This window comes from Cyprinodon variegatus, unplaced genomic scaffold (genome assembly GCF_000732505.1).
Source record: "Cyprinodon variegatus isolate N-32 unplaced genomic scaffold, C_variegatus-1.0 Scaffold557, whole genome shotgun sequence".
NCBI lineage: Eukaryota > Metazoa > Chordata > Actinopteri > Cyprinodontiformes > Cyprinodontidae > Cyprinodon > Cyprinodon variegatus.
The window spans coordinates 477,661-503,926 of NW_015151010.1; the positions used below are offsets into that span (position 1 = coordinate 477,661).

General features: G+C 37.2%; 1 protein-coding gene across 2 annotated transcripts in view; it reads right to left on the minus strand.

Moving 5' to 3' along the window:
• Window positions 1-93: 93 nt before the first annotated feature.
• The window catches only part of LOC107095567 (FRAS1-related extracellular matrix protein 2-like), a 75,816-nt gene continuing 49,643 nt past the window's right edge, over window positions 94-26,266 (minus strand). The window contains exons 7-24 of one of the 2 annotated variants that reach the window (XM_015391705.1): window positions 23,453-23,602; window positions 19,766-19,975; window positions 19,491-19,688; window positions 19,219-19,383; window positions 18,866-19,048; window positions 18,650-18,780; window positions 18,404-18,562; window positions 16,344-16,647; window positions 16,062-16,193; window positions 13,601-13,932; window positions 10,510-10,702; window positions 9,471-9,575; window positions 9,235-9,362; window positions 8,365-8,499; window positions 7,315-7,441; window positions 6,173-6,360; window positions 5,942-6,088; window positions 94-2,190 (exon numbers count right to left, since the gene is read on the minus strand). In XM_015391705.1, the coding sequence (XP_015247191.1) occupies window positions 1,690-2,190; window positions 5,942-6,088; window positions 6,173-6,360; window positions 7,315-7,441; window positions 8,365-8,499; window positions 9,235-9,362; window positions 9,471-9,575; window positions 10,510-10,702; window positions 13,601-13,932; window positions 16,062-16,193; window positions 16,344-16,647; window positions 18,404-18,562; window positions 18,650-18,780; window positions 18,866-19,048; window positions 19,219-19,383; window positions 19,491-19,688; window positions 19,766-19,975; window positions 23,453-23,602 (3,488 nt within the window). In that variant the 3' untranslated portion in view covers window positions 94-1,689. The remainder of the gene's footprint in view (window positions 2,191-5,941; window positions 6,089-6,172; window positions 6,361-7,314; window positions 7,442-8,364; window positions 8,500-9,234; window positions 9,363-9,470; window positions 9,576-10,509; window positions 10,703-13,600; window positions 13,933-16,061; window positions 16,194-16,343; window positions 16,648-18,403; window positions 18,563-18,649; window positions 18,781-18,865; window positions 19,049-19,218; window positions 19,384-19,490; window positions 19,689-19,765; window positions 19,976-23,452; window positions 23,603-26,266) is intronic. The other variant, XM_015391706.1, reaches the window with a different exon arrangement.

The window sequence follows — 26,266 nt, forward strand, 5'->3', positions numbered from 1 at the left end:
AGTCTGTTCAGTTTGCATCATAAATCAAACCTGCCAAAAAGTTTTTTTTTATTCTGCAAAAATCCATACAAAACTCAAAACATGTTTCTTGAAAAATTATTTTATTTGCAGACCATGTTGAATTTCAGGTCTATGTTACAAATTCTTACAGCACATACAGTATGCCTTTTATAACAATAACCATTCCCAAAACTTCCAAATGGTACATCAATATGTAAAATCCGGGATATTTATATACATAAATACATAAAACTCTTTGAATGCACTCAGAGCATGTGCTAAACAACCACAAGACGTAGATACAAGGTTAAATGTAAGGTAGCAGTATGATTGCAAAACAAAGAAAATAAACAGTGATATTTAATAAAGGTATTAGACTAAATGTTGCATAGAACAGTTTTCAATCTCAAAATTAACTGCAGATGACGAAGCATTTATAAAATAAGTAACGCAGAGGTAATCAGCTTTTGCGGCAGACAGGATATGGTAATGAAGGCCAAAGATAACAAAGTTTAAACAATAGAGCATGTTTCAATGGAAATGTCACCATGTTTATAACACATATATGTTCAAATAAAAGTTAATTGCAAAAAGAAAAGGCATAAATGTGTGCCTAAAAAGACGTACTGAAAATAACTTAACATAATCATTTGTAAAAAAGGGATTTAAGGGAAGTATTTGATTCACTTTATGTGAAATATGATTAAAAATAACTAAACAGCAAAGCTGACACAAAGCTTTAGAGCCACAGTAATCTACGAATCTCTACCAGTGATACTAATAAAGTGTACAAGTTTTTCTGTCAAGCGTGTAAAATGTATTCTCTTTAAACCGTTAGTATAATAAGCTGTAGACTGCAGACCAGCTGTCTTAATTCTTCTCTAATACCAAAAAATGCTCTTCTTTGATTTAGTGCCATGTGCTAATTTTTTACAGTGTTTCAACCGCAAAAGATCAAGAGAAATGCAAACAATTAATTATGGATAAACATTAGAATATACAGTGTGAATGTGGTAGAAAACAGCAGGTCAGACACATTTCTCACAAATTCATGTCAAATTAGCCGTTAGACATCTTAAAATACAGAACTTAAAAGCATGCACAGACAGAAACACTAAAATGTTCATCGAAATGTTTTCTTGTAAGTTTTGTTGACCACACCAGACAAATATTTTACATATTAAAACCTCAAAGTCCTGGGAAAGTCTGAAGCACACCCAATCTAAAAACAACTCATTCTTGATAAAAAAGATATTTTTTTTTTATGTGTGAAATTTAATTATGAACAGTGTTTACAAAATCTATACTTAATAACTTCAAAGTGATTTTCAGTTTCTCATGACCTCCTCAGCCAAAGCTATTATATGTAAGCAGTTCTCTTGTAGCCCCATCGGAAACATAATACTTTATTTTTGGATCAATTGGCAGCCAAGGCCAATCGATAACAGCCGGTGAGTGCTGACAGCTTGACGAGGACTTTGAGACAGCAGCTAATTACGTCCATCACCTTAGTTTTCAATCCACTCCCTGTCTTTGGAAGTGAAGCAGTAATTCAAGTAGTTTTTTCTGAACAATATGAAAGCTTTTGTAGTTTGTGTTTCTTCAAACAAAAATCTTAATACATTTTTTTTCAGTTAACTGTGAGGCACTTAAAAAAACAAAACAAAAAAAGTGTCAGTCATTGGTGTGTTAGACCTCAGAACTGTCATTGCTGTTGAGGTTTTGAGTGACCATGGGTTCTGTACTGCTGGAGTTCCTTGGTACTTCTTTCTTGTCCTGCTTAGATCGCACCAGCAAAACCACTAAAACGATGAGAAGCACAGTGAGGAGCAATCCAACAAAGATCCCAATGATTAACACCAGACTGTCATCACTGTCTCTCTGGTTGAGTTCACGGGGAATGATTCCTTCTGTGAAGATCTCCTTCTCTGGACTTGTCTTCTGCTGGCTGCTGCGGTCCAAAGCGATGTGCAAGATGTTGGTCCCGCGGTTGTTTTCCACGCCGATTCCATCCACTATGTCAGGTTCATTGTTAGCAGATCTTCTGGCACGATGGTGTTTGTTAGGACCTGTTAGGTCCTGGCTGATCACATGATATTCCAGACTTCTCTTCCCTATTCCCCGATTTGCATTGTCCCTGGAACGGACTGTATAGATGGCATGAATGTACCACTCTCTCCCCGCAGCCACCTAGCGAAAAACAAAAAGTTCTTAGAATGAACATATTATGTTATGGATACAAATGGAATATGTTAAAAAGGATCAGACTTCAGAAGCATTTCTCACACACACGACATTACTGCAGCACCCCCTTGTGGTTGATATGTAACATACATACGTAAAATGAGTAAACTGGGAAACCATAGAAGTCAAACTATAGATAAAATGTAACTAGCTCCCTCTAGTAAATATATATGTTAATGTTTTGTAAATTATGCTTCAATCTGTTTTTTTCCCACAACATTAGAACACCAATCCTTTTCTTTTCTATTAAAAGATAAATAAAATAAACAGATTTAATGAGGTAATAACTGTATAATGTTCACATCAGAGGATAATTTCTAAGCTTTTGTCAAAGTTCTTAATAATGGTAGAAAAAGAAAACAGATTCTGGAAAACCAATAATAATAAAAAAAATCTTAATAATATGAAGAACATTATGGAAAACCCCGGGCATCCACTTCACTGATAGTTAAAAAACAAATTATTATAGACTAACATGTCTTGCTGTAGTCAATTCCTCTCTTTGTGTTATTACTAAATATACAGTAGGTACCATATTATTCAATTGCTTTGTGTCTTTTTTAGTTCATATGTTCTGTTCTTTGTGCATTTCCATTTGTTTCTCTTTCACAATGCAAAATGTAAGACAATGTCATTGCTTTTTCTTATTTTAAATGTAAAATGTCTTGTTCCATTGGCAAAGTGTCTCTTCGATTCAAGGAAAAATGCACTAATTTTAAGAAAGAAATTACTTATTTAGATTAAATTTTTTTGCAGTGCACCAGTGTTCTTCTTTCCCCTTTGGTGTATGGTTTCTTTGATTTCAGCTTACTTTACTTTATTTCATTCAGTGTGCCTATTTGCTTGTCTTAAGATGTTTCTAATCCACAGATCAAGTCAATTGCATCCTTTGTCTTTTTCCATTCTGATCTCAGCATAAAAGCTCACAGGTTTCATTGATTTTTTTTTATTGATTTTTTTTTTTTTGCTGTTTTATTCTGTTACTTTGCCTGCTCTCCATGCCCTGTTCTCACTGTGCAAAATCTTCTCTATTTATATTACTAAACTTTCCAAATTCTTAACAAAAGTCTCTTTCTGTATTTTGGCCCTGCTTCAACCACACAGAACAGGACCTAAGTTACCAAAATCAAAAGTGAAACAGGTGTAAAGAACAGTGAAGCATTTCTAAGAAGGAGCTTCAGTCTTAACATGCCTACCAGTGTACTTACTCTTATGATACTGAAAAATAAATATTATAATGTTGGCCTTAGGGTATACAACCTTTGTGAAACAACTTAATAATTCTTAATACATCTAGGAGATAAATTATACCTAAACAAATCATTTTGACATTTTTTTACTGTATTTAACCCTTTCACTTTTAAACATTTTTCTATTCACAATAATTATTTACAAAATCACCATAATTATATAATGTTAAAGACAGTGGGAAAACGACAGCTTCATATGCTGTATTTAAGCTATATACAGTGCCTTGCCAAATTACTCAGCCCCCTTGAAGTTTTCGACTTTTGCTACAATTCAGGCTTCAAACATAAAATTGTATTTTATTTTATTTTTTGTAAAAAATAAAAAAAGCAATGATTGGGACACAATCATGAAGTGGAATGAAATTTATTGGATATTTTAAACTTTTTTAACGGATAAAAAACTGAAGAGTAGGGCGTGCAAAATTAATCAGGCCCTTTATTTTCAGTGCAGCAAATTCGCTCCAGACGTTCAGTGTGGATCTCGGAATGATCCAATGTTGACCTAAATGACTGATGATGATAAATAGAATCCACCTGTATGTAATCAAGTCTCACTATAAATGCATCTGCTCTGTGATAGACTCAGAGGTCTGTTTAAAGCTCAAAGAGCATCATGAAGAACAAGGAAATCATCAGGCCAGTCCAAGATATTTTTGTGGAGAAGTTTAAAGCCTGATTTGGTACAAAAAATATTTACCAAGCTTTAAAAATCCAAATGAGCACCGTGCAAGCCATAGTATTGGGATGGAAGGAGTATTAGACCACTGTGAATCTATGAAGAACCAACCGTCCCACTAAACTTTGAGCTCGACCAAGAAGACTGATAACTCTGGATGAACTGCAGAGATCTAGACCTGATGCTGGAGACTCTGTATATAGGACAACAATCTATGCAGTGGCAACCTATGCCTTTATGGAAGACAACCATTTATTAAAGGTATCAATAAAAAAGGCATTTTTTAAACTTTATCCACAAGCCACATGAGAGAAACAGCAAACATTTGGAAGAAGAGGCTCTGGTCAGATGAAACCAAAACTTTTTAGCAACAGTGCAAAATGTTATTTTTAAAGCAAAAGCAACACAGCTCATCACCCTGAACACAACATCCCCACTGTCAAACATGGTGGTGGCTGCATCATGGTTTGGGCCTGCTTTTCTTTAGCAGGGACAGAGAAGATGGTTGAAATTGAGGGGAAGATGCATGGATGCAAATACAGGAACATTCTTTAAGAAAATGTTTAGGAGTCTGCAAATGTGCTTAAAATATCACCATTTGTTCCACTTCAAGATTGTGCCCCACTTCTTGTTGATTCTTCACAAACATTTTTATTTAATACCTTTATGTTTGAAATCAGAAATGTGGCAAAAGGTTGAAAAGTTTAAGGGGGCCGAATACTTTCAAGGCACTTTATCTGTCTTAATTAACTATTCAGATAAAATACCATTAATTCTATATTTGCTGGAATCAATGAAACCAATTCAAGTAAACACATAACTGAATACTGATGGTGCTTAAATAAAGTTATTGACATGTAGATGGCAGAGATTTTAATCCAAAATCTGGGCAAACCAGGAATGCAGTGGCGATCCTCAAGGATCTATTCTTAGGCCAATTTTAATTACCGGTAGTATATAGATGTTTAACGCTAGCTCATTACATAGAGTTTTACTAAATCTGTTTAATACATATCTTTTAACAGTTTTTGTATTTTTTTGTAAAGCATCTGTTTAGGAACCCACTCAAAAATAATGCTTCACTGTCTGCTTGCCCCTTTGATATCTACTCATTCTTGTTGATTTCTTCAAACAATAAGATTTAATCTGACATTTAACTAGTTAATATCAGCAATATGATATGATGCCGCGTCCATAAATTCTGCCGTTATATCAAATAAAGCAGACATATTCAGGCTTTTGGAAAAATGTCTTTCTAGTTGTACTGTAGATCTAAAGGTTCTCTTTTCTTTAACCTTTTTTTTTTTATTGAAGAGGCAATTAAGACATGATGTAAATACAACATTTTATATATACTTATTTTTTATCAGCTCTATTTTTCAATGTACATGATTTGTAAATGCAGTAAGAGAAGAAAATACAGAAAAAACTAAACTGAAAACAGTTCTGGTGAAATTCCAGCCCATTAGAAGGAAAGAAAATGTTGAGTCATTCTTGACTGTTATTTCAGCCATTAGAAGCCAGGGTTATCTACTGTCTGAACCTTTCAGAATGGAGAAAGTGCATTCTGCTAAATTATTTTTTATAGCTTGTTAAAAGAAAAACTGTCCAGAGAAACATTGTCTTAAAATCACTTCAAGTGACTCTGGTCTATTTCAATCATTTACAATTCCTTTTAGCAGGAATGTTGTAATCGTACCAGTTTAATTGAAATTTTAAAAATGACATAAGATACCCAGAGTAGGATTGTAATGAGAATATGAGAACTGACCTGAAAGAGAGCAGCAGAATCCATTCTAAAACCATCTGCTCCAGGCTGTCTAACCAGAGCTAAAGCACCAGGGTCATCCACTGCCAGGAAGGCATTAAAGGCAACATTACCAAATGAACGGGCTTGGGTCTCTGGCTGGGCCTTGTCCTGCCATCACAGATTCATGAAATCATACATGGTCACAAAACACACACACAATTATAGAAGGGGCGAATATTTTCTTTTACTCACAATAATCTTGAACCTGTACAGCAGTGATGGAGCATCAGCCAGGCAGCCAAACTCAAAGTTGCTTGGGTTATATTTTGGGACGTATCCATCAGCACCAGTACACAGAAACACTTTCTCTATGTTGCAAATGAAGGAGTCGCCCAAGTTCTGAACTGGATCCACCATCACTCTGGCATAAATCATATCACCTGGAAAAAAACATGACATTTAAAAGAAGGGTACTTATACTTGCAAACTGGCAAAGGGAACTTTAACTTTGGTTTAAGGTTACACGGTGTGACTTTAAACAATAGTCCAGTGAAAGGTCTTATTCTCTTAATGTTATGACTATTCTCGTTGCAACTTTATTGTGGTATTTTTAAGACTTTATTCTCGTAATGTCATAACTTTAATCTCGAAATAGAAGAAAAAAAAATCACTAGCCTTGCCAGAATACTCTGTTGTACTTTTAAGCCTCCTCGGTAGGTTTAAACTTTTTCATTGCCTCAGCCATGAGCAGTAGTTCAACGGGCGGAAAAATAGTAGAACAAAAGCCTTAGCTTCATCACTATATAAGAGCCTGTAGCTGTAAAGTGATATGTTCTTCCAGGTCACATGACCTGGCCAACAACGGTGCGTCTTCTCCCAACTTACATAGTCGGTATTTCAAGAGGGGAGCCCTGCTTATAGCATATCATAGTGTTAAGCCCTGTATGTTGGCATGAGGAATCATTTAAAATAACTCGCATGCATTAGGTTACAAAGTCTGCAGTGTACCTTTAAGTATTTCTTGTTTTTTTTAGTTATCACCAAAAAAATAATTTATATTGATTATTTTGTTCACTGTGGCAAGAAATAGAGGTTGGTCATTTAAACCCTTTAGCTAATTATAGGGCTGTCCCCACTTTGACTACCAAGGATTTAAAGCAGATTCCTTACATCTACTCATAACCTCCTGTTAAGAAATGTGGGAATGTGATTGCATATAAATCCTACATAGCAGCAAGAGGTTACTCAGTGTTATTTTAGCTTGATTAAAAGTCATAATTTGTTATATTTCATAAGAGTCAACCGCTAAAACTGAATCTGAGTCCCAGTCGAGGGAAATAGGACCACTAGAAAAAAATTCCCTGTTCAAATGTCCTCATGTTGTTGTAGTTTACCTTGTGAGAAAGCAGTATCACTTTCTTGTCCAAAGCCCATAGAGCCATCTGAGAGCCAGAGCGTCCGTTTAGACAACAGGATCATCTGTGTGTTTAAACTGAATTCAGCAGCAACGGGGTCGCTAACCTGCAATCAGGTAGAAAATCAAGCACAGGGAAAATCAAAAAAATAAGTCTAGTTAATTTAAAAAAAATATTGGCAAAGTCAAGGATTTCAATGGGCATCATTTAATACAGCATACATTTAAAAAAAAAAAAGTGATGAAACCTACTTTTTCTTTTTTACTTCTAAAAAATGAAGAAAATGTCTTTCTTTTCTCTTTCTCCTCATTTTAAAAGACTATTGACATACAATTAATTATTTGGATTAATTAATTAATCAAAAGAGAAATGCTTTACCGCCAAGTAGTGTTTTTACATTGAGGTGCTACACATAGAAAACATAAAGTTAAAATGTGTGTCTTCCAATTTTTTAATTGAAAACTAACGATAAAAAAAAAATAAAAAAAATGTATTTTCAAAATTTGCTTTTGGATTTAATAAAATAACCCAGTACAATTGTTATATGTATTAATGACTTTATCATTGAACTGATTTGATAGTGATTTTATTTATTTAATGCAGCAGAACAGCTGATTATGTTTCTTTATTCGATACAGTGTTGGACAGGTTGAGGTATTTCAGATAGCACTCATAAAGATTGGATGCTATAAGAGTTGAAAACAACATTAAAGTAAAGTGAATGTGCACATTCTTTAATTTTCTTTATGTGTTTCATTTAGTATGGCAATGAAGAATTAAAAAAGGAAATACTCTCTTTTTTTCTATATTATTTTATGGAACGAATTTATAAAAAAAAAAAGCAATTCTTTTTTTTCAGTGTTTGTTTCAACTTAAAAAGTGAAAGAACAAATTAGACACATATTAGTTAACTTTAATAAAATGTTCAACTTTGTCATGACCCTGTGTTATTTAGATCTGATATTACCTGTTAAATGGAGCGTCACTAATGCTCCTTATATTCAGATTTATCCAGGTGAATGAAGGTACCTGCTGAAAGCGGATATCCAGATCAAAAGTGAGAGGCTCTCTGGGACTGCAGACGGGAGGAAGGGTGTACTCCAAGCTTGGAGGGGAAGTACAGGGGATCAGTTTTACCGTGTACATACCAGAGTAGTCACGCACCTGAGATAGGAGAAACCATATGTCAAAAAACAGAACAAAAGAAAAAACAAAAAACAGATGTATGCTCAGCAAAATAGTTTTTTTTGTAAGCCTACTTCTTTCCCTTTACACACGGATAGTTTTGTATGAAAAATTCATTAACCTCAGTAAAGCATGAAAAAAACTGGACAGAACCAAAGCAGTCTGAAACGCCTACCCCATGATGGCCACTATTGTTCATGCACTGCAGTGAGAATGCATCCTATGCTTCGATCAGCAGTTGTAACAAGTCATTCAACATGCTTCTCTTGTCATCCTCCCATGACCAGAATACCGTTCAGTGGGACTGAGGCCAGGATTGCAGACAGAACATTCTATTCTCTTAATCTAAACTCTCCATGTCGCCTCATTTACCACTTGGAGGATAAGGTTTGGTCCCTAACAGTGAAGACATGGAAATACCCCTAGTTTCAGAATCTCATCTTGATCTCTCTGCATTGAGGCTGTCTTAAATAATGACTAATCTAGTCATTTCTTCCTAAAGTTGTCTGGTCAATTTTGTTTATTAAGCCCTAAATACATTTTTCTATCAAACGTGTCACCATGTAAGGTTAGACAAGAGCCTTCCCAACAGTACAAGATATCCTGCCAGGAAGAATTGTTAAAACTAAGAACAAAAAAAATAAATAATCAGATAAGGAATTTTTTACTCTTTTTTCCAAAGCTTATATATACAAAAAAACAAGTTTTGCTTACAGCAAAATCAGAGATGAATGTCCACTGTTGAATGGGCTGGCTGTAGGTTGGCTCAGTTCTAGTAAGGCTAAGGTTAAATGTTAAACCAGGGTGGTCTGCACACATGACCATGGACGTCAGTGGGGAACCTAATGGAAATAAAATACATCAGTAAAACATAACTTTTACTTAGAATACTGTAGCATTAGTACAGTGATATATCACATTAACTCTGGTTTTAATTATACGTAGTATACCTGGGTGCGCAGGCACAAACAGCCCTCTGAATCGAGCCTCAGTACGGAAGTTAACTACAAGCTGCCCCAGTCCATTTATACGCATGCTAGTTGGATAGAGGGCGCCTGCAGAGACAATGAAAGAATGCTATTATTAATTTACTCAATACATTTTAACCATCGCTCAATATGACACATCAACTTTTATAACATCTAGTATTTATAACTCAACTGCAGAGGTACATTTACTTTCCTTAAGTAAATGTACAGATATCTATATAAGAAAAGACAGGTGAAAAGTAAAGTTACAGGCCAAACACCTTTACTTAAGAAGAAGTAAAGAAGTTTTATATGGTATTTAAATACAAAAGTAAAGTTTATATCTTAAAGATACAAAATAACTATTCAAATAATTCTCCAAAAACAATTATCTTCAAGGAAAAACATGACATCCATTTGTATAACTTTGAATATTTATAACTCAACTGCATGCTTACCTTGTTGACATGATAATATAGATTGAACTAAACAGGCTGAATACATGCAGAATTCTGGTATTCATTTATAACTCTGCAAATAGTACTGAAATTAAAATACACCTTGCAACATAAGGAAGTAAATTTACAATCTACTGAAGATGGGATGGATGGTTAAAGTCTCAGAATCCGATTGATAATCTAAAAAAATTAATAATTTTCCAGCCCGCATTTCTTAATGCATGCTGCTGTCAGTAATTTATTATCTCCTTCAATATTTGCAACATCTGCTCCAACTGGACAGATTCTCTTAAGGCTCTCGGTTTACTCTCTCTGTTGTTGCAGCTGTTATGTCATGCCATTATCAATAAGTATAGAAGCAACAAGCTGGTTTGGAGAAAGTAAGGAGTAAAAGGTATAGATATTTGTGTTTAGATGCTAGAAGTAGAAATAAAATGTACTTCAAAAAATATCTACTCAAGTAATGTAAAAATAATGAACAAAGCTACCCAAGTACTGTACAGTATGTAAGTATTTATATTTAGTTACTTGACACCTCTGCTCAACGTCCTTCCCAAACTTGCCTTGCAGTTCAGCCTCAGGTGGACTCCCAATACCATCTCTCCACAAGATGGCAGTGTCGTACACAAATGTGAGCCTCAGCTCAGACTGCAAGTCAAAGTGCTGCCATCCTCCTGCTCCCACAGGAGAGTGGAAGACATAGGAGACATGGAGTGGGACTCGAAGGGTCACAAAGGACTGAACGAGATTCAGCACCTGCAGAGAAAACAGAGAATTGTTGTGAGACTGACCAACTTGTTAAATGTACCTTTTCACAAAAGAGAGTTCTGGATACTGAAGGGCTACATGTAATACTTGAAGTATAAAACTACATGTTGGTATTATATCTGAATATTGTTGGATAAAAACAACTGATAAAGTCAAACATTAATAATTTATCGGCTATTTACATAGTTTATGGCAGTAAATGTTTCTTCAAGGAGGCAACAAGTTAATTACTGATGTGAAGCAGAAATATCCAGTGCATTCTGGATATGAATAACAAAGCTCTGTGTTTGCTCTTTTTTTGCAAATATCTCACAGATGCTGTAATAAATGTTTCATTCTCTAAAAAGAGCTGTCCTAAAATGGTCAAAGTCGTCTGACAGAGCGCCTTCTGGTGTCTGCACTTTCCTTTGACCTGAGCGAGGTACCTGCCTGCACTAGCTTTGTGTTCATGTGGAGACGTGCCTACGCCTTTGGGCGTTTAGAGCTCAGCCGAATGATTTGCTGAATGGCCTTCTGACACATCCTGCTGGGTCTTAATAGATTCCTGGGGTCTTGTTAAGCTGGGCACTAAGCCCCGCACTGTGACATGACACTAAAGCAAGACTCTACTGAGCCGTTTCCAATCAGCCTGCCAGCCTGCTAAGAGCAGCTACTCAGGTCACAGGGCATCGGTAACCAAAGGCTCTTCTCTTTTCAGTTGAGCCAGTGGAGCTTTCCTTCTATAAATCTACCTCTATATTTATTCTGACTTTGAATTAATAAAGAGGCTGTGCAAAGTAAAAGTGTGTTAACTGATTATTGATTTTATGCTCGAATAATGATGTTTTTTTTATTCAGAGAAGAAAATGCACACAACATTCTTATTTATATATAGTGTATAAAACGATATTTAATAGAACTCTACCATTTGTGGCTGATTTACATTTAGGTGTAAAGTGCCTCTCAAAAGCTTCATATGGTGTTGTATTAACCAATTGCAATGTATTTCTGTAAAAAAAAAACATGCAATTTTGAAGATAATGAGAAAGTAATACCTGGTCCATAGATTTTACCCTCAAAAATCTAAAAAGCATAATTATAATTATTGATTAACCCCTTAAAAAAAGCAGTGCAATCTAAGTATAAATATGGCTGTTTTGGGAAGGCCTCAGGGCTTTGTTTTGGAGAATTGTAGAGCAGCATTAGATTATAAAACAACACACCAAGCTTTGATCATTTCACTGAACACTATCTAATCCAACATCTAAAATAAGAAAAAGCATACCAAAAACTGCAAACCCAACAAGACATCTCAGTCCACAGGAGCACATTAATCATAGAAGCAGATGAGACGCCCAAGGAGGAGCAGCAGAAACCCACAGCTGAGGTGGAAGAATGTGGAAGTCCTACGCTCCTTAAATCTGACCTTTACTCAAGAATGATTTAAAGTCTCCTTTACATTTCATCACGTGTCATGTAGTAGACACATGTGGGAGAAGGTACTCTGATTAGATCAGACTTAAGTGAACCTTTTCACTCCCTAAACACGCTATCCTAATTACATACCAAAGTGGAGGCAGAATCATGCCGAAAAGATACCTTCTTGCAGCAGGTTTAAAAAAGCAGATCAAATATGTTAGATTTTAGCTCAAAACATGGTGATGCTGGTAGAAAAGCTGTAAGAGCCTACAAAAGATTTGTGATCCTCCTTCCAGCAGGACAGAAAATCATACAGCCAGAGTAACAATATCATGGGTGAATCCAGGGTATGTTCATGAGGTAGACTGACTGCTTAGCTGTAAGCTAGAAAGGAAGAACTGGTCTCTTTAGATTTGATAAAAATAAAATAAAATAAACCTACACATTTCTTACCCTAAAATACTTGCGGCTGTAATATAAGAAGAAAGGTGCTTCAGAAGTTTTGACACACATGTTAAATACAACTGCAAACTACACTTCCTTCCATGCGACAATTATGAACTACCATGTGTTGGTGTCACATAGGCTTCTCAGAAGTTCACTAAAGCCTGTGGCTGTCACAGAATGGAAAGGTTGAACGGGTATGAAAAGTTTTACCAGGCAGCAGGCTAATTACCTGTCAAGACAAGTTCCTTTCTGCCACGTCCAAATTTGAATTATGTGGTTACCGGCAACACATTTCCACTTGTTGAAAAATGTTTTTATCACCCGGGTGATGCTTTTGTTATAAAAACAAACCCGAAGCTATGCAAAATGAAATTCACACATTATACTGGAAAACTAAACACACCGATTGGCTCCAGCAGGGGAGCGAAGTAGAAAACAGTAGTGGCACAGTGCTTCAGGGTTAAATTACTAATCCCCTAAAGGGATCCCAGTTTTTCAACATAAGGCACCCTCTGAATTCTTATAGACCTCTTTTATCCACTCTCTACCTTAATTAACTCAATGTGAACTAAGAGCAAGTTTCCAAGGTGAATGCAAATGTTGAAGGCTGTGAGGCATGAGAGCCAGAAGGCCAGGGAGAGATTTCAGGGTTTCCTCCCTCTGCTGTGTATAACAGCTGCTGCTGCTGTATGGGGCAAAAAAACCAACAGAGGATTTTCTGAGACTGCGGGCCATTTATCTGCCACTCTTACACGACAAATAACTTGCTCTTCTAAGAACAAAGAGAAGCAGGTATGGGTTTCATATTCCTTGAGAGGATAAACCTACAAACTATAATTGGATTCTTGACATCTTTGTACTCAGATTAGGAGCATTAGGTGGGATTTGAAAAGGTATAATTTGATAAGATTATGAATAAAATAAAGACAAACAGCAACATGAGCCTCTTCTTAGATCCTATATCTATCATCAAGAGGTTGAAAGGCTATTCTAAATTGAGTCAAATCTCTAGGAATTAAGCTCAAAGCCAATGACTCTCACCTGTCCATCCGTCCCGATGGTGCCTCCACATTCACTCAGGAGCTCTGACATATCATAATAGCTGGTGAATTCCCACAAACAAGCCTCCAAATTGAGGTTTCTGTAGAAACGTAGAGTGCTGGATCCCCTCAGGGAGGTGCTGTACTGGTAGGGCGCCGTCTGACCAATAATCTCTGGATTCTTGGTGGCTTCACTGAGAAAGCCGTAGCGGGTCTTGACCTCAGTGTAGTCCAGCAAATTGGAACAACGATGGTGGCCGACACGGGTCCCGTCAGGGCTCAGCGTCAGCTCAAAATTAGAAAGGGGTCGGGTGGAGACCACAGGTAGCATTCCTGTCGGAGGATACAAGGGTGTAAAAGAAAGTATGAATATATTTTAGCAAAAATTTTCTTAATCTTATGTTTAAAACAACACAATATATTTTATTTGAACTTAACATGATAGATCAACGCTATTTTTTGTATTAGCTCTTTTTTTAACCTTAAGAAAATCTTAGGGGAGCTAGAAACCAATGGCTTTATCCTTTTCAATCAAAAAGCATTTTACATTCAGTCAAACTGAATAGAGATTGTTTGTGAGCACAAGTTTTAAGTGCGTTTATAGATTCTTTCTTCAGTTTAGGTCTGTACTCTAACTGGGTTATTATAACATTAAAATGCTTTAATCAAAAGGGCTGTTATCATTAGGCAAGTGAAGGGAAATTTATTTAAACAGCACATTTCATGCACAAGGCAGCTCAATGTGCCTCACAGCAACACCAACAAAACAAACACAATAAAACAATAAAACAAATCAATCAATACATATTATAAGAATAGGTAAAATACAATCAGTTGCCATAGGTGACACTACACTGGACTTAAACATAGGGTTGAGGCTTGTTTTACATCTTCACTGAGGCTGTTCCAGACCTTAGCTGCGTGAGAATGATACACAGCCTCACCATGTTTAGTGGTGACTCTAGGGACCACCAGGAGACCCCTCTCCGAGGATCTCAAGGCCCAAGGTGGTTTATACGGCTCTAACATGTCAGAGATGTACTTCGGTGCTAAACCATGAGAAGATTCGAACAAAAGTAGAGCTGTTTTAAAGCCTTTTCTCTGAGCCACAGGAAGCCAGTGCAGAGACCTAAGCAATGGACTAATATGGTCGTATTTCTGGTTCTGGTGAGGACTCAAGCTACAGCATTTTGGATAAACTGCGGGTCTCTTAACAGCTTGTTTGGAAAGGCCAGTAAACAGGCTGTTACAATAGTCTAACCTGCTGGAGGCAAATGCATGGATTATTCTCCCCCAGTCTTGTTTAGACACTATGATTTTTATTTCAGTAATCTTTTGAGATGATAACAGGACGCTGATGTAATGGACTTAATATGACTGTTGATATTCAGGTCTGAGTCCATGATTACCCTGAAATTTCTAACTTCATTTTTTTGGTTCTAAGGAAAGATTCGATGACCAATGACAACTTCTCTGGGTTTTTGTGGTCAAAAGACAATTATCTCAGTTTTCTCTGTATTTGACAGGAGTAAGTTGTTTTGCGTTTTTCACCATTATAAAATGAATTTGTATGAAGGCCAAAAATGTATATTTTGGTCTTATTCTACCATCAACTCTCCTTATACTGTTTTGCTATGTTTCCTACATGGCTTGCAGCAAACTTCAGATATACAGGTAACCGCTCATAGCTTCCTTTTAGTATTGACTTTGTTCACAGCTCAGCTTTACCTTGGGCCATTTGGCCGTTTCTCAGATTTATACCCTTATTGTATGGTCTGCCAGTTTAGGCTGTAGCAATGTATCCCATTACTTTTCTATATTTGAACAGAGATAAGTGAGATCTTTAAAGTTTGGGAGGCTGATTTTATCCAATTGTTATCTAAACCTCCCTGTACACATCCTAACTGACCTGTCTGCTGTTTTCTCATTTACAACAAATGCTTACAGGCCTGCTGAGAAGTTTAAATCACAGAGGGGGATTTTATTTACTAATGAGGTGATTTCTGAAGACAGTGCCCTTCGATTATTTCATAATGGGGTATCAGGGAAAAGGTGGGCAAATATGTATGCACAGAATACTTTTCAGATTTTTATCTGTAAGAAATTTTAAAAACAGGTTTTCTCTTCCTTCAATCCATAACCATATGCTTCTTTGAGAAACATGGTTTTCAACTCTGTGGAAATTAAATAAGGGATCATTCTTGGCCATCTACTGATATTATGAATTTATTTTAGCCTTTTCTTGTATGTGTCGATTGATTTGTAAACATATAAATCAAACATGAATTAAATCAGACACATAATTTTTGTTTGTTTCTTTTTTAAGGGACAGTTGGCAACACTATCTACATATTAGTTTGTTCATATTTTGACATGTAGCACGAAATGAAGAAAAAGCTCATAAAGAAGGCCTGCTTTTAGGTATTTCAAACATATTTCTAATATTAATGCTGCTTCTTTACCATCAATATGAGGCATGGTGACAGTTAATTTGATGAGGTTGGGATGGTCTGTATCTTCTGCTCCACTGTATCGTAGCCGGGCAGAAAAAGGCTCAGCCCCAACTGTGCCTACAACACGAGGCTGACACATTCCTAAAAAAAAAAAAAAAAGCAACATATGAAAAAAAATACCTTTAATCAAAATGCAACATCAGTGGGAGACATAATACAAGACAGCAGCCATGTTACATTGTCTTAAATACAATATGTAAATAGTTGATGTTTAGGAATGGGGGCACTCACCCTCATCTGTGCTGATTGACACTATGGGGCTGGTGAGTTCCAGGCCTTCATCGCCATTAGAGTTCACAGCCCTGGCTGCACATTGAACCCTGGAGCCAGCCTGGAAATAGACTGAGTCCAGAGTTATGAGTTTAGAAGAGGTGAAGAAAGTGTCAAAGTCCACCTCCCTCATTGGGCTGGTGACACCATCTGGGCCAGTGGGGGCGCTAACAAGCCAGCGATAACGTGTTAACGTGTTGTTGATGTTCTCGCTCACACAGATAGAGCCTGTTTTGTGGTAGTCTGGATACTTCGGGTTACAGGCCTGGAAGAGGAAAGAAAAGAGTGGAAGTGAAGAGCAAGGACATCCATACACATATCTAAATGTGTTTTCTTTTAAAAAACTTCAAGTTAAAGGGATTAAAATGTATAGAATTTATTTGTGGAGATTTCTTAGAGTTGGTTTGGATGATATTCATCCTCAGTTTTTTAATTCGCTGTCCGATCATGTGTATGTCATAGTTATTATAGCAGGTAGATTCCTGTTACTTTTAGCAGGTCCCAGGTCCTGCAACATCAATATTCTCTATAAAGCTTGTCAGCTGATGGACGAATGAAGTACTCTGAAATGTTCTGCTAGACCTCTGACTGACTTTGGAAGTGATACAAATGGGCCAAAAGCTGGTGAGATCATAAATCATAGTTGACAATAGAAAGTTCACAATGGAGCTGAGTCCTAAAATAATGTACTTCTCAACTCTTCCTGGAGTCTGGATTTATAAAATAACTACTGAATTTACTTTAAAAAGAGATGAGGACTATGGAAAATAAGATAAACAGCTACTGCTGTTATTTCTTAAGCCAGCTAACCATCTGCTTGCTTCAGATGTGATTTAGAAGTGTCTTAAAGGTATAGAGGATGATGTTTTATATCCAGGTGGATCATCAAAATAAGTGATCCTACTAATTGTCAATCATTCTGGTGATATGTTTATGTAAGGCCTTCCTACGTGCTCGTCCCCATTTAGGTATCATTTCTGCGCATGCGCACTTTCAGGTGTACATCTGTGGTGAGCCACGGTTTCAGTTAGTAATTGAAGCTCACCTTTCTCACCATGGTTCTTTGAAAATGGCTGAGGGTCATAAGAGAAAAAGTGTCTATAGAGTGTATGAGAAGAAAAGAAAGGCCTCAGAAGAGGCAGATATATCCCCGAATGCTTTGCACGGAGAACTCTCCTCGCAAAGCATTATGGGATTTGCTGTCACAGTGGCCCGCTGCCGCCATAGGCTGTCGCTGCCCCACAGCGGTGACTAATCACAAAGATGGCGCAGGCACAGCGCAGTGGAGAAGAAGTTACGTGACCAACAGAGAGCAAAAAGTAGGGATCATCTATTTGAACGGTCAGTTGACTGAGTTCGCTATAGAGTCCACTATATAGTCCCTGCTCTACTGTATATAGTGATTGAGGGATTTAGGGGTTAGGACAGACTTTCGGTCACAGTAATCTTGTATGAGCTATGAGAACAGCAACTTTTAAACAGAACATGCACAAAGAGAAATGGGCTTGTGTATGCTCTTGCACGCATTTAATAGACGGTCTCTCTCGAGAGCAGGTACTGGGTTGTGCATGTGCATTTTTTTTTTAAAGTGGAGAGGGTGGGTCTTTTAAAAAAATTTGCAAAAATCCTACACAATACCTATAACACACAAAATTTGACAGTTGAATACATCTACATGTGTTGACGATCCTCTTCAGGCTGCAATTATCTCTGTTCCTTTACTACCTTCTTCTACCACAATTCTTTCATTCACTTAAATTACCATTACTATGCTTACATATATGATGCTTACATCTACCATAGAAGAACATTTCGGCATTATATTTCCTTTTTTCCTGCTTGTGTTAAAAAAAATATCCAAAAGAATGAAATTAAAGCTCGAATCTTAGTAAGTAAGTAAGAATCTATATACATTTTTAATACCTACATAACAGATTTGTTTATTTGGCTTAAAAGACAAAATTAATTATCAGCTGAGGCTGTTAAGGAAAAGTAAATGTTGGGGGTGGTTTAGGACATACAGTGACACAAATGACAGGGTATCCAGCCACAGGTGGGGAGGGCCTGCTGTGTCCGATGTCATCATAATTAAAGAGGGAGATGACGATGGGAATGGAGGGAAAAGTCACATCCGCCATGCTGTTGCTCTCTTCAATATAGATGATGGCTTTACTCATCTGCTGTTTGACAGACAGGAGAATTACTTTTAGAAGAAATCAAAATGTTAAGTGACTTGTAGTCATGACAAGATAAGTTTAAAGTGTGACCTTTGTTTCTGCCACCATGTTCTCATCAGGCCTGAGGTGGACTGTGAAAGCCTCCCTCATTTCTCTAACACCGTCATATAAAACCTCCACCTCTACGTGGTGCTTGGTGTCTCCCTGTTTAAACACAATTTCTGTAAAAGAAAAGAAAAAAAAGAAGAGAAAAATCCGATAAATATGGCTGGTGGTCTGATAGGGGAGGCTGAGATTAATATTTACCCTCAGATATTGGATGATAGTCCTCCCCAGAGGTAGCTGATCCATCTTTGGTGTGCACTCGGACAACAGAGACCTTAGAGGTGTCTCCAACACGCAACACTGAGATCTTTACCACCGAGACTTGACCCTTCTCCTTTGGTTCATTTACACTAAATTTGATCTCTCCAAAACTAATAACAGGTCCTGTGAAAAAATGTTATAGTGAAACTATTAAATTCACCATAAGTCAGACTGAAATCACAAGGAAGATGGGTTAATTTTAAATAATTAAAATAAAAATTCAATACATAGAGACTTCAAGTTTGACTCATATATAAGCAGCTATATATGACGAAGTAGCTAAATATTCTTACTGTCTGCATCATCTTTGATTTTAATGAGTGTTTCATTTTGCTTTCCAATAGATGCTCCAAATGGAGATTCACTCTTGGGACTCCCTAAGACGAGACGGAGCTCTTCCTCCTCCTCATGTTCCGTGTCATCAACCAACACAAGTAAACAAGGTTTTTCAATCTCTCCTGAAAAACAAATCACATGAAAAAGTCAAATTCTATCCTGCTTATTTTTTTTTACATCAGGGAGTGTGGAGCTGAGAAGGGGAACATGTTATGTTCTGCAACACCACCTGGTAGGAAGGTAATGATGGACGCATCCGTGTTTGGCCTTTCATTAAAGTCCATCATCACCTGAGCTGTCCCCTGCCTGCTGTAACAGCGGACTGTTGACTTGTAGCTTATGTCACCACTGCGGTACACCATGGCTGAGATCTGTCCTGAGTTTTCATTGCCCACATACACTGCATGCCGGAATTGCACTTGGGGCACTGAAAAAAAAATCATTGAGAAGTCACTAATGCAGAGATACCATTGGTGTGATTTTAAACAATGGCTTTTAGCTTACAGTCAGAGATGGAGTCATTGATGATAATGGTGGTTTTGCTCGGCTCCCCGAGGATTCCATTCATCGGCATCCGCAGTACAAGTTCAAACTTTTCTGGCCCTTCAAGGAATGGCTGACCGAGATCATCCAGGATGGTCACACGAAATGTTTGCATGGTGACGCCCGGTGCAAAGTCCAGATTCCTGCTGATCCCCACATAATCCAGGCCAGCTACCCCAGAGCAAAGCACAGGTCAGCTTTATATCAAATACAATCTTTTTAAATATAATCTGAAGAGAAACTTCAGCTTTTTGAAGTGAAGTCACGGCAAAAATAAATATATAAACACAAGCCTGAATACATATTTGTTCTGTCTTTGCTTTTTGTCATGTTTACATGTTTTAGATGATGAAAACAAATTTAATACCAGAGGGGAAAAAAACAAAAAACATGCGTGATTATGAAATTATTCCATTAATCCTTCCTATTCACCTAGGTCCTGGAAACATATTTCTTCTCCATATTAAACCATTGATTTGCTACATGTTTTAGTAAAATTTTAGAATAAGATTAAAACCCCCCACTGAAATAGATTCGGTCTGAAAATACAAACGTGGCACTGAGATTTAAAAAGGAACACATTATGCTCCATCCTAAACCGAAAATAAACCAAAAAAAGGTGATAATCAATCAATGCCAGAGACAATATAGCTGTTTTTTTGTTTTGTTTTTTTGGGGGGTGGAATCATAATGAACAAGTAACAAGACATAAAGACAAAAAACAAACAATCATGGAACAGTAGTGAAACTTCACACGAGGGGCTGGTCTACTAAAAGCATATTAGCAACTAATCCAAAAGGTGACAATAAATAGTCAACAACAGAGACCGGGCAAAAATGAAATCCATGAAAGAGCTGAAGGTAGAAAAACAGGTTGTTTATGGCAGAGTGATGGTCTTGAGATTTTACCATAAAACCCGCCAAAATAAATAGAACCATGAATCATGGTTACTAGTAGAAAAACCTTAAAGGTCCCATATCATGCAAAATTCACTTATAAACATTTTATATAAACATTTACTAGTAGTCATATCTAACTTGAAGGCTCTGCATGAGGTTCATAAATGAGAAAAAAAAAATTCCCCTGTCTCACTGCATGACCTTACTGTGTTGGACTGCGTAGCCTGTAAATATGAAATTCAGTTAACGTTTGTGTTCCTTTTTTGATAAGGTGGTGGTTTTTATAAGATGGATAATCTATGTGCTTCACGGTCTTTTCCTAACATGATATCTGTAGTCATTCTGATTGTGTGTTAAATGACTTCTGTTAGTAGCAGCTCGGTTAGTTCATTACAGCAGATGAAGGTTGTAGCAGCTCAGGTCAACTGGGTACTGGGTGTCCTTGTTTGTTTATTGAAAGTTTTTTTTTACAGTCTAGTGTTTCCAGCCGTCCCTTTAAAAAACTGGATTGTTGAATGCTCGGTGCTCTGTATTGAGATGATTAGAGTATATTGTTCCGCTTTTCCAATGGGATAAAAACATTTGTATTATTGATTTTAACATCATAAACGACTGGCAATGAGCGGTTATCTGGCCCATCTGCGCCTGCTGTGTGTTGTTGTCACTTATAAGCTGCTCAGAGTGGGCTGTAGCTGCCCAAAGACAGCTTTAGTGTCATTTTGTATGCACAGAGTCTATACAAAACAAAATTTCATTGCATATAGCTTACAACGGTGTAATGATATTGCAGTAGGAGTAAGATACACATTTACCAATTTAAAATTGCAGCAGTGATGAGAATGAAACAATGTGGCAGAAAAATAAGACAGTTTTAAATAATAGTGCAGAAGGGCATTGATATGGAAAAGTGAAGTGTGGTGCAAAATAAATATGGTGCAAAATGCAGTAGAGCGTTGAGTTTTTTACTATTTAAAGGATTATAAAAGTTCAGCAATGTCCGTTTTTCAAATAATGTTGCAAGTGTTATTCAGAGACCAGTTTTGAGTTCAACAGTTCAGCAGTCTGATGGCAACGGGGAAAAGGCTGTTGCGGAACCTGCTGGTTTTGCAGTGGGCACTGCTAAGCCTCTTCCCAGAGGGCAGCAGGGAGAACAGTCCATGGTGGGGATGTGAGGGGTATCTGAGGATGGTAGGGGCTCGGGACATGCAGCTCTGGGATGAAATGTCCATAATGGAGGGAAGAGCCGCCATCAACACATACTCTGACTGGTTAACATGGTTGCATGGTGTGGGGGCATGGCCTTCAAGAGTTCAATGGTGTGGAAAGCTAAAACAGCTTGCTTAGAAGAGGGCTGAATGAGGAGGTTATTAGTACAGACGGTCTGCCTAATCTGAGATCACTTTCCCTGCTCAAGCACGAAAAAATGCTCTACATTTTTTATTGTTAAATGTAGTATAATTTAAGACCTTTAAGAAAAGTATATGTGCAGGAGTGTGCGACAGAAAACTCAAGCACACTTAAAGAACAAAATACTTATTGAAATCACATCAACAAGTCCAACAGCCTGAATGATTAAGCCAAAAATGTTTTAGAATAAAAGAAATTTGGTAGTGTGGAACAAAGGGGGCCCTGAAAAAGCACAGCAACGTACTGTACTACCACTTGTGCCATTGCAAAAATAGCCTTTTGCAAAATACAAAAGATCTATCAGAATTTTAAGAGCAGCAACAATTGATTCCTAATGGAGTAAATGCAGCAAGAAACCTCCCCCAAACTTTATCTACATTGTTCAACTGTACAAACAGGAACAAAACCAAAAAAGCATTTTGTGAGAGTTTGGTAAGTTTATACTTTGATATAATATTGCATCCTGGGGATAGAAACATTTTCTGTTTGAGTTGTTTTAACTTGTATAAAGATGTTACACTTTCACTGTTGTGAGCTCTTTTCCTCAGAACCTCACTACACAAAATCTGAACAATCCCTTTAAGGAATAAAAACTTAAAAAGAGCTTAAGACAGTAGATTTAAAATACTTCCCATACTTTGTAAGCTTTATTGATCGAAGAAGATAAAAGGTTATTCCAAACAAAACATAAAACTACTCCTACTATGTGACAAAATATTCCATTTTATGGTTGACAGATTTGAGCACTTGATGGTTGCCTAAACTTATTTAACAAAATAAAACAGAAAGGTCAGGGACTGGACAACTCTCCAACTGTGGACTGTTTCTTCTTTTAGGATGCTCTAGAGCTTTTGTACTGAAAGCTGAACCTGCAGGCTATATTTCACAAATTCATAACCTAGCTATATGTGGTCTTGGATTTTTATGATATTGCATATGATTAGATACTGGGTCCCTTTAAAGCTGGAGCATAGGTAGAAGAACAGCTGGTAGGAATCCATGGAAGAGAGGATAACTGCCTCGGGGTCAGAGATAATAGTGGCTGCAGGGAAGACTTGGGGAAACAGCAATCAGTTCTATTCTCCAAAGTGCTTCTCAATATGCAGAGTGATAAGCATGCATACCTGCAACTCACTTTCAGTAAGACTTGCATTGTATCCATAACAATAATCTTAAAACTTTAAAGTGTTTACATTCCCCACACCGTCCCTCTCAACATATCCAGACTGAGCTAAAAAACACAAAGAGTGATGGGACAGCGATGTGAGACTATCATTTAGTGTGATGTGGTTTAATGTGAGCATCTCATGGAGACAGCTGTGTGGAAATGGAGACACGTACCCTCAGCTGAGAGCGGATCAGTCTTTCTGGATCGCACTGTGACAGTTCCTCCCTTAGAAAGATCAGAGCCTGTTCTCCACACCTGCACCTCTACAAAGGCATCGCTCTCATCCACATGGTATTCTGTGCTTCCAAAGTAGAAAACAGGAGCTGGAAATGACAAAATAAAAGAGAGGTGGTAGTCGGTATACAAAAACGGAAATAAGATTGTAGAGTACATTCAGCTCTTCAAACAAACACTTTCATTTTTTATGTTATTACACAGCTGAATCTTTAATAGCTGCACACACACATTACCCTGTAATTACAGGAAAACTGAAGGATCTCTTCCATCAAATTAGCAGCACTGTAATTGTGCTTTCTAGCTTCCTGACACAATATTGAAGTGTTTCTAAAGTTGAAACAAAGATTTATAGGCAAAAAGCAAGCTTGAGGCAAAACAAGCTGCCTTGTTCTGTTTTGGACGAGCCTGGTGGAGCTGCTGACATTGATAGTGATGGGTCTGAGAGGCAGACGGGAGGCCTGACAGGAGGTCTGGGAGATGTAAAGCTTGGAGTGCCAGTCCAGGCCTGTCTGACTGCAATTAGTGCTTCTATAAACTGAGCTTCCACTGCAGCCAAACTCACCCACTGTGATTTTTAACTCTTAGAGAACCGTACTTGTGTTTCATTTTTGTCCAATGTGTCATGTTGTTTAGTGAAATAGCTCGTTCAGATCTTAAACTCCCGGGGATGTTTATTTTGTGGAAGTTTGGTCAGCAACTAGCAAATCTATACCAGAGAGAACTAAAGTTTTAGATCACTTGAGCAGCAATTTCACTAAACAAGCAATGTATTCTTATACATTGCTTTATACAATTAAAAACAGAGAAAATTATAAAGCAAATATGTACCTCAAAGAGAAATCTCACTCATGGTTAAAATAACAATAACCTAAAGGATAAGCAAAGGGCAGAACACTTTTAATATGTTATGAGACTATGGCAAAACAATACATGCTGCATCAAGAGACTTGCAGCTGCCAGGATTTCTTCCCACAGAGAATCTAAACAAAGATGGTTTTGGCTGCCTGCTCACAACCTCTACCTGGAGGAGTAATAATATCTATAAGACAGAGGCTGGGAGCCAGGAACTCTGCACACTACTACTCCAATAATCAGATAAGGCTGTGCACCAGAGAAACAAAAACCCCCTTCAAAGACTCAAGGCTCATTAACTACAAAGGTTAACCATCAGCCATCTCCATGAGTTCGGTTTCTGCCTCTGACACTACAAAGAATATATAGGAATACATGGATCGCAGTGAAGAAGATCCAAGAAAAGAGTAGAAATAGATTTTATTCTTATTTATTCTTAGTCTCAAAACATATTGATGGCTTAAATAATAGGAAAACAAAAAAAACTTTCTTTTCCTACTTGAAATTAAAACTAATCATAAAGCTTGTCCTTTTAATCAACACAATAATAGAAAACACAAAATGAAAGGGGAGATTTTTTTCCCTTTGGAGTTGTGTAACTCCTCGTAATAGCTTGATATTTCTTGAACTTTGCATAGAATTCCCACAATGCTGAGTATTTTTTTTTCTTCATTCGATTTGTTTAAATACTATACTGTACTCTCAACAGTGCTCACGTCTAGACATTTAAGTACACAACTTATATTGTTTAAAAGTACTTTTTATTTTTTAGTGGAGAAGCAGACTAGCAGCGACTAAACATCTGGATTTTTCAAAAAGGAAAAAAAACTGTTAAAGAGAGCTTTTCTACACCTAAGTGTTGTGGACATCTGTTAATATGTGGAAATAAGAGTCCAGGTGAGCTATGATGGCAGGGTTTGAAAGTTTTCCTCAGATTCATGCCGCCCATCGTTAAAATGCTTTATAATCATACCCCAAGAACCAGAGTCAAATATACAGGTAACTGACACGTGGTTAGAAATACACCTGTACAAGCAGTCTCATGTCTAACAGTTTCAACCCACCAAAACATTTTTCCCGGATGCAGAGCCAATATCAAACAGCAATTATCTCCACAAGAAACGACAAGTTTCTCCAACAGTGTTGGAGGCAAGAGAAACAGGGTGGAAATCACAGAGATTTGGCTGCCTTATTGTCTGCGACTGAGAAAACAGCTGGTGTGTTAGGACTGCTGCTGTCAATGATAACACAGAATGCCCGCACAGCTTGTAAACCTTCTGGTACGTCGGCAGAATACAATTCACCTTTTTGTAGACAAAAAAAAAAAAAAACATAGCACAATTTATCAGCCAGCTTTTTTTTTCTGTATTGGTTTTACATTGAAATTCATGAAAACTACTTCCCAAAATGCTTAAAAAATGCTGTTAGAGATAGAAAATCAGGAAAAAACTGCATTTAAAACATAGATGGCATTAATCTACTCGTGATATCCTCATCAGAACAAGAACCAATGTCATTCATGGACCAGATATGAGGAGAAACCCATAAAATCCAGTAGCTTCCGGTAACTGGACGTCATATCTGGACATATTTTATTAGTTAGACCTGGAGTCCCTTACTAAAAGTTCAGCGTGACTAATTTAGGATTAAAAATGGACCCAAGCCTTGAACTTATGCAAACGTAAAAGCCGTGATCAAATCCTCCTTTTTGCAGCTGAGCCGGCTGATAAAGATTAAGCCCCTGTTGTCCAGAGGTTCTCATGAAATCTTGGTTCATGTTTTTATCGCCTGAACTATTGTTATTTTCTTTTAGTTGGTGTCAGCCAGACCTTTTTAACTGGTAAAAATAAACGCAAGCTCATAACTCCATTTTAAGCATCCCTCCACTGGCTCCCTGT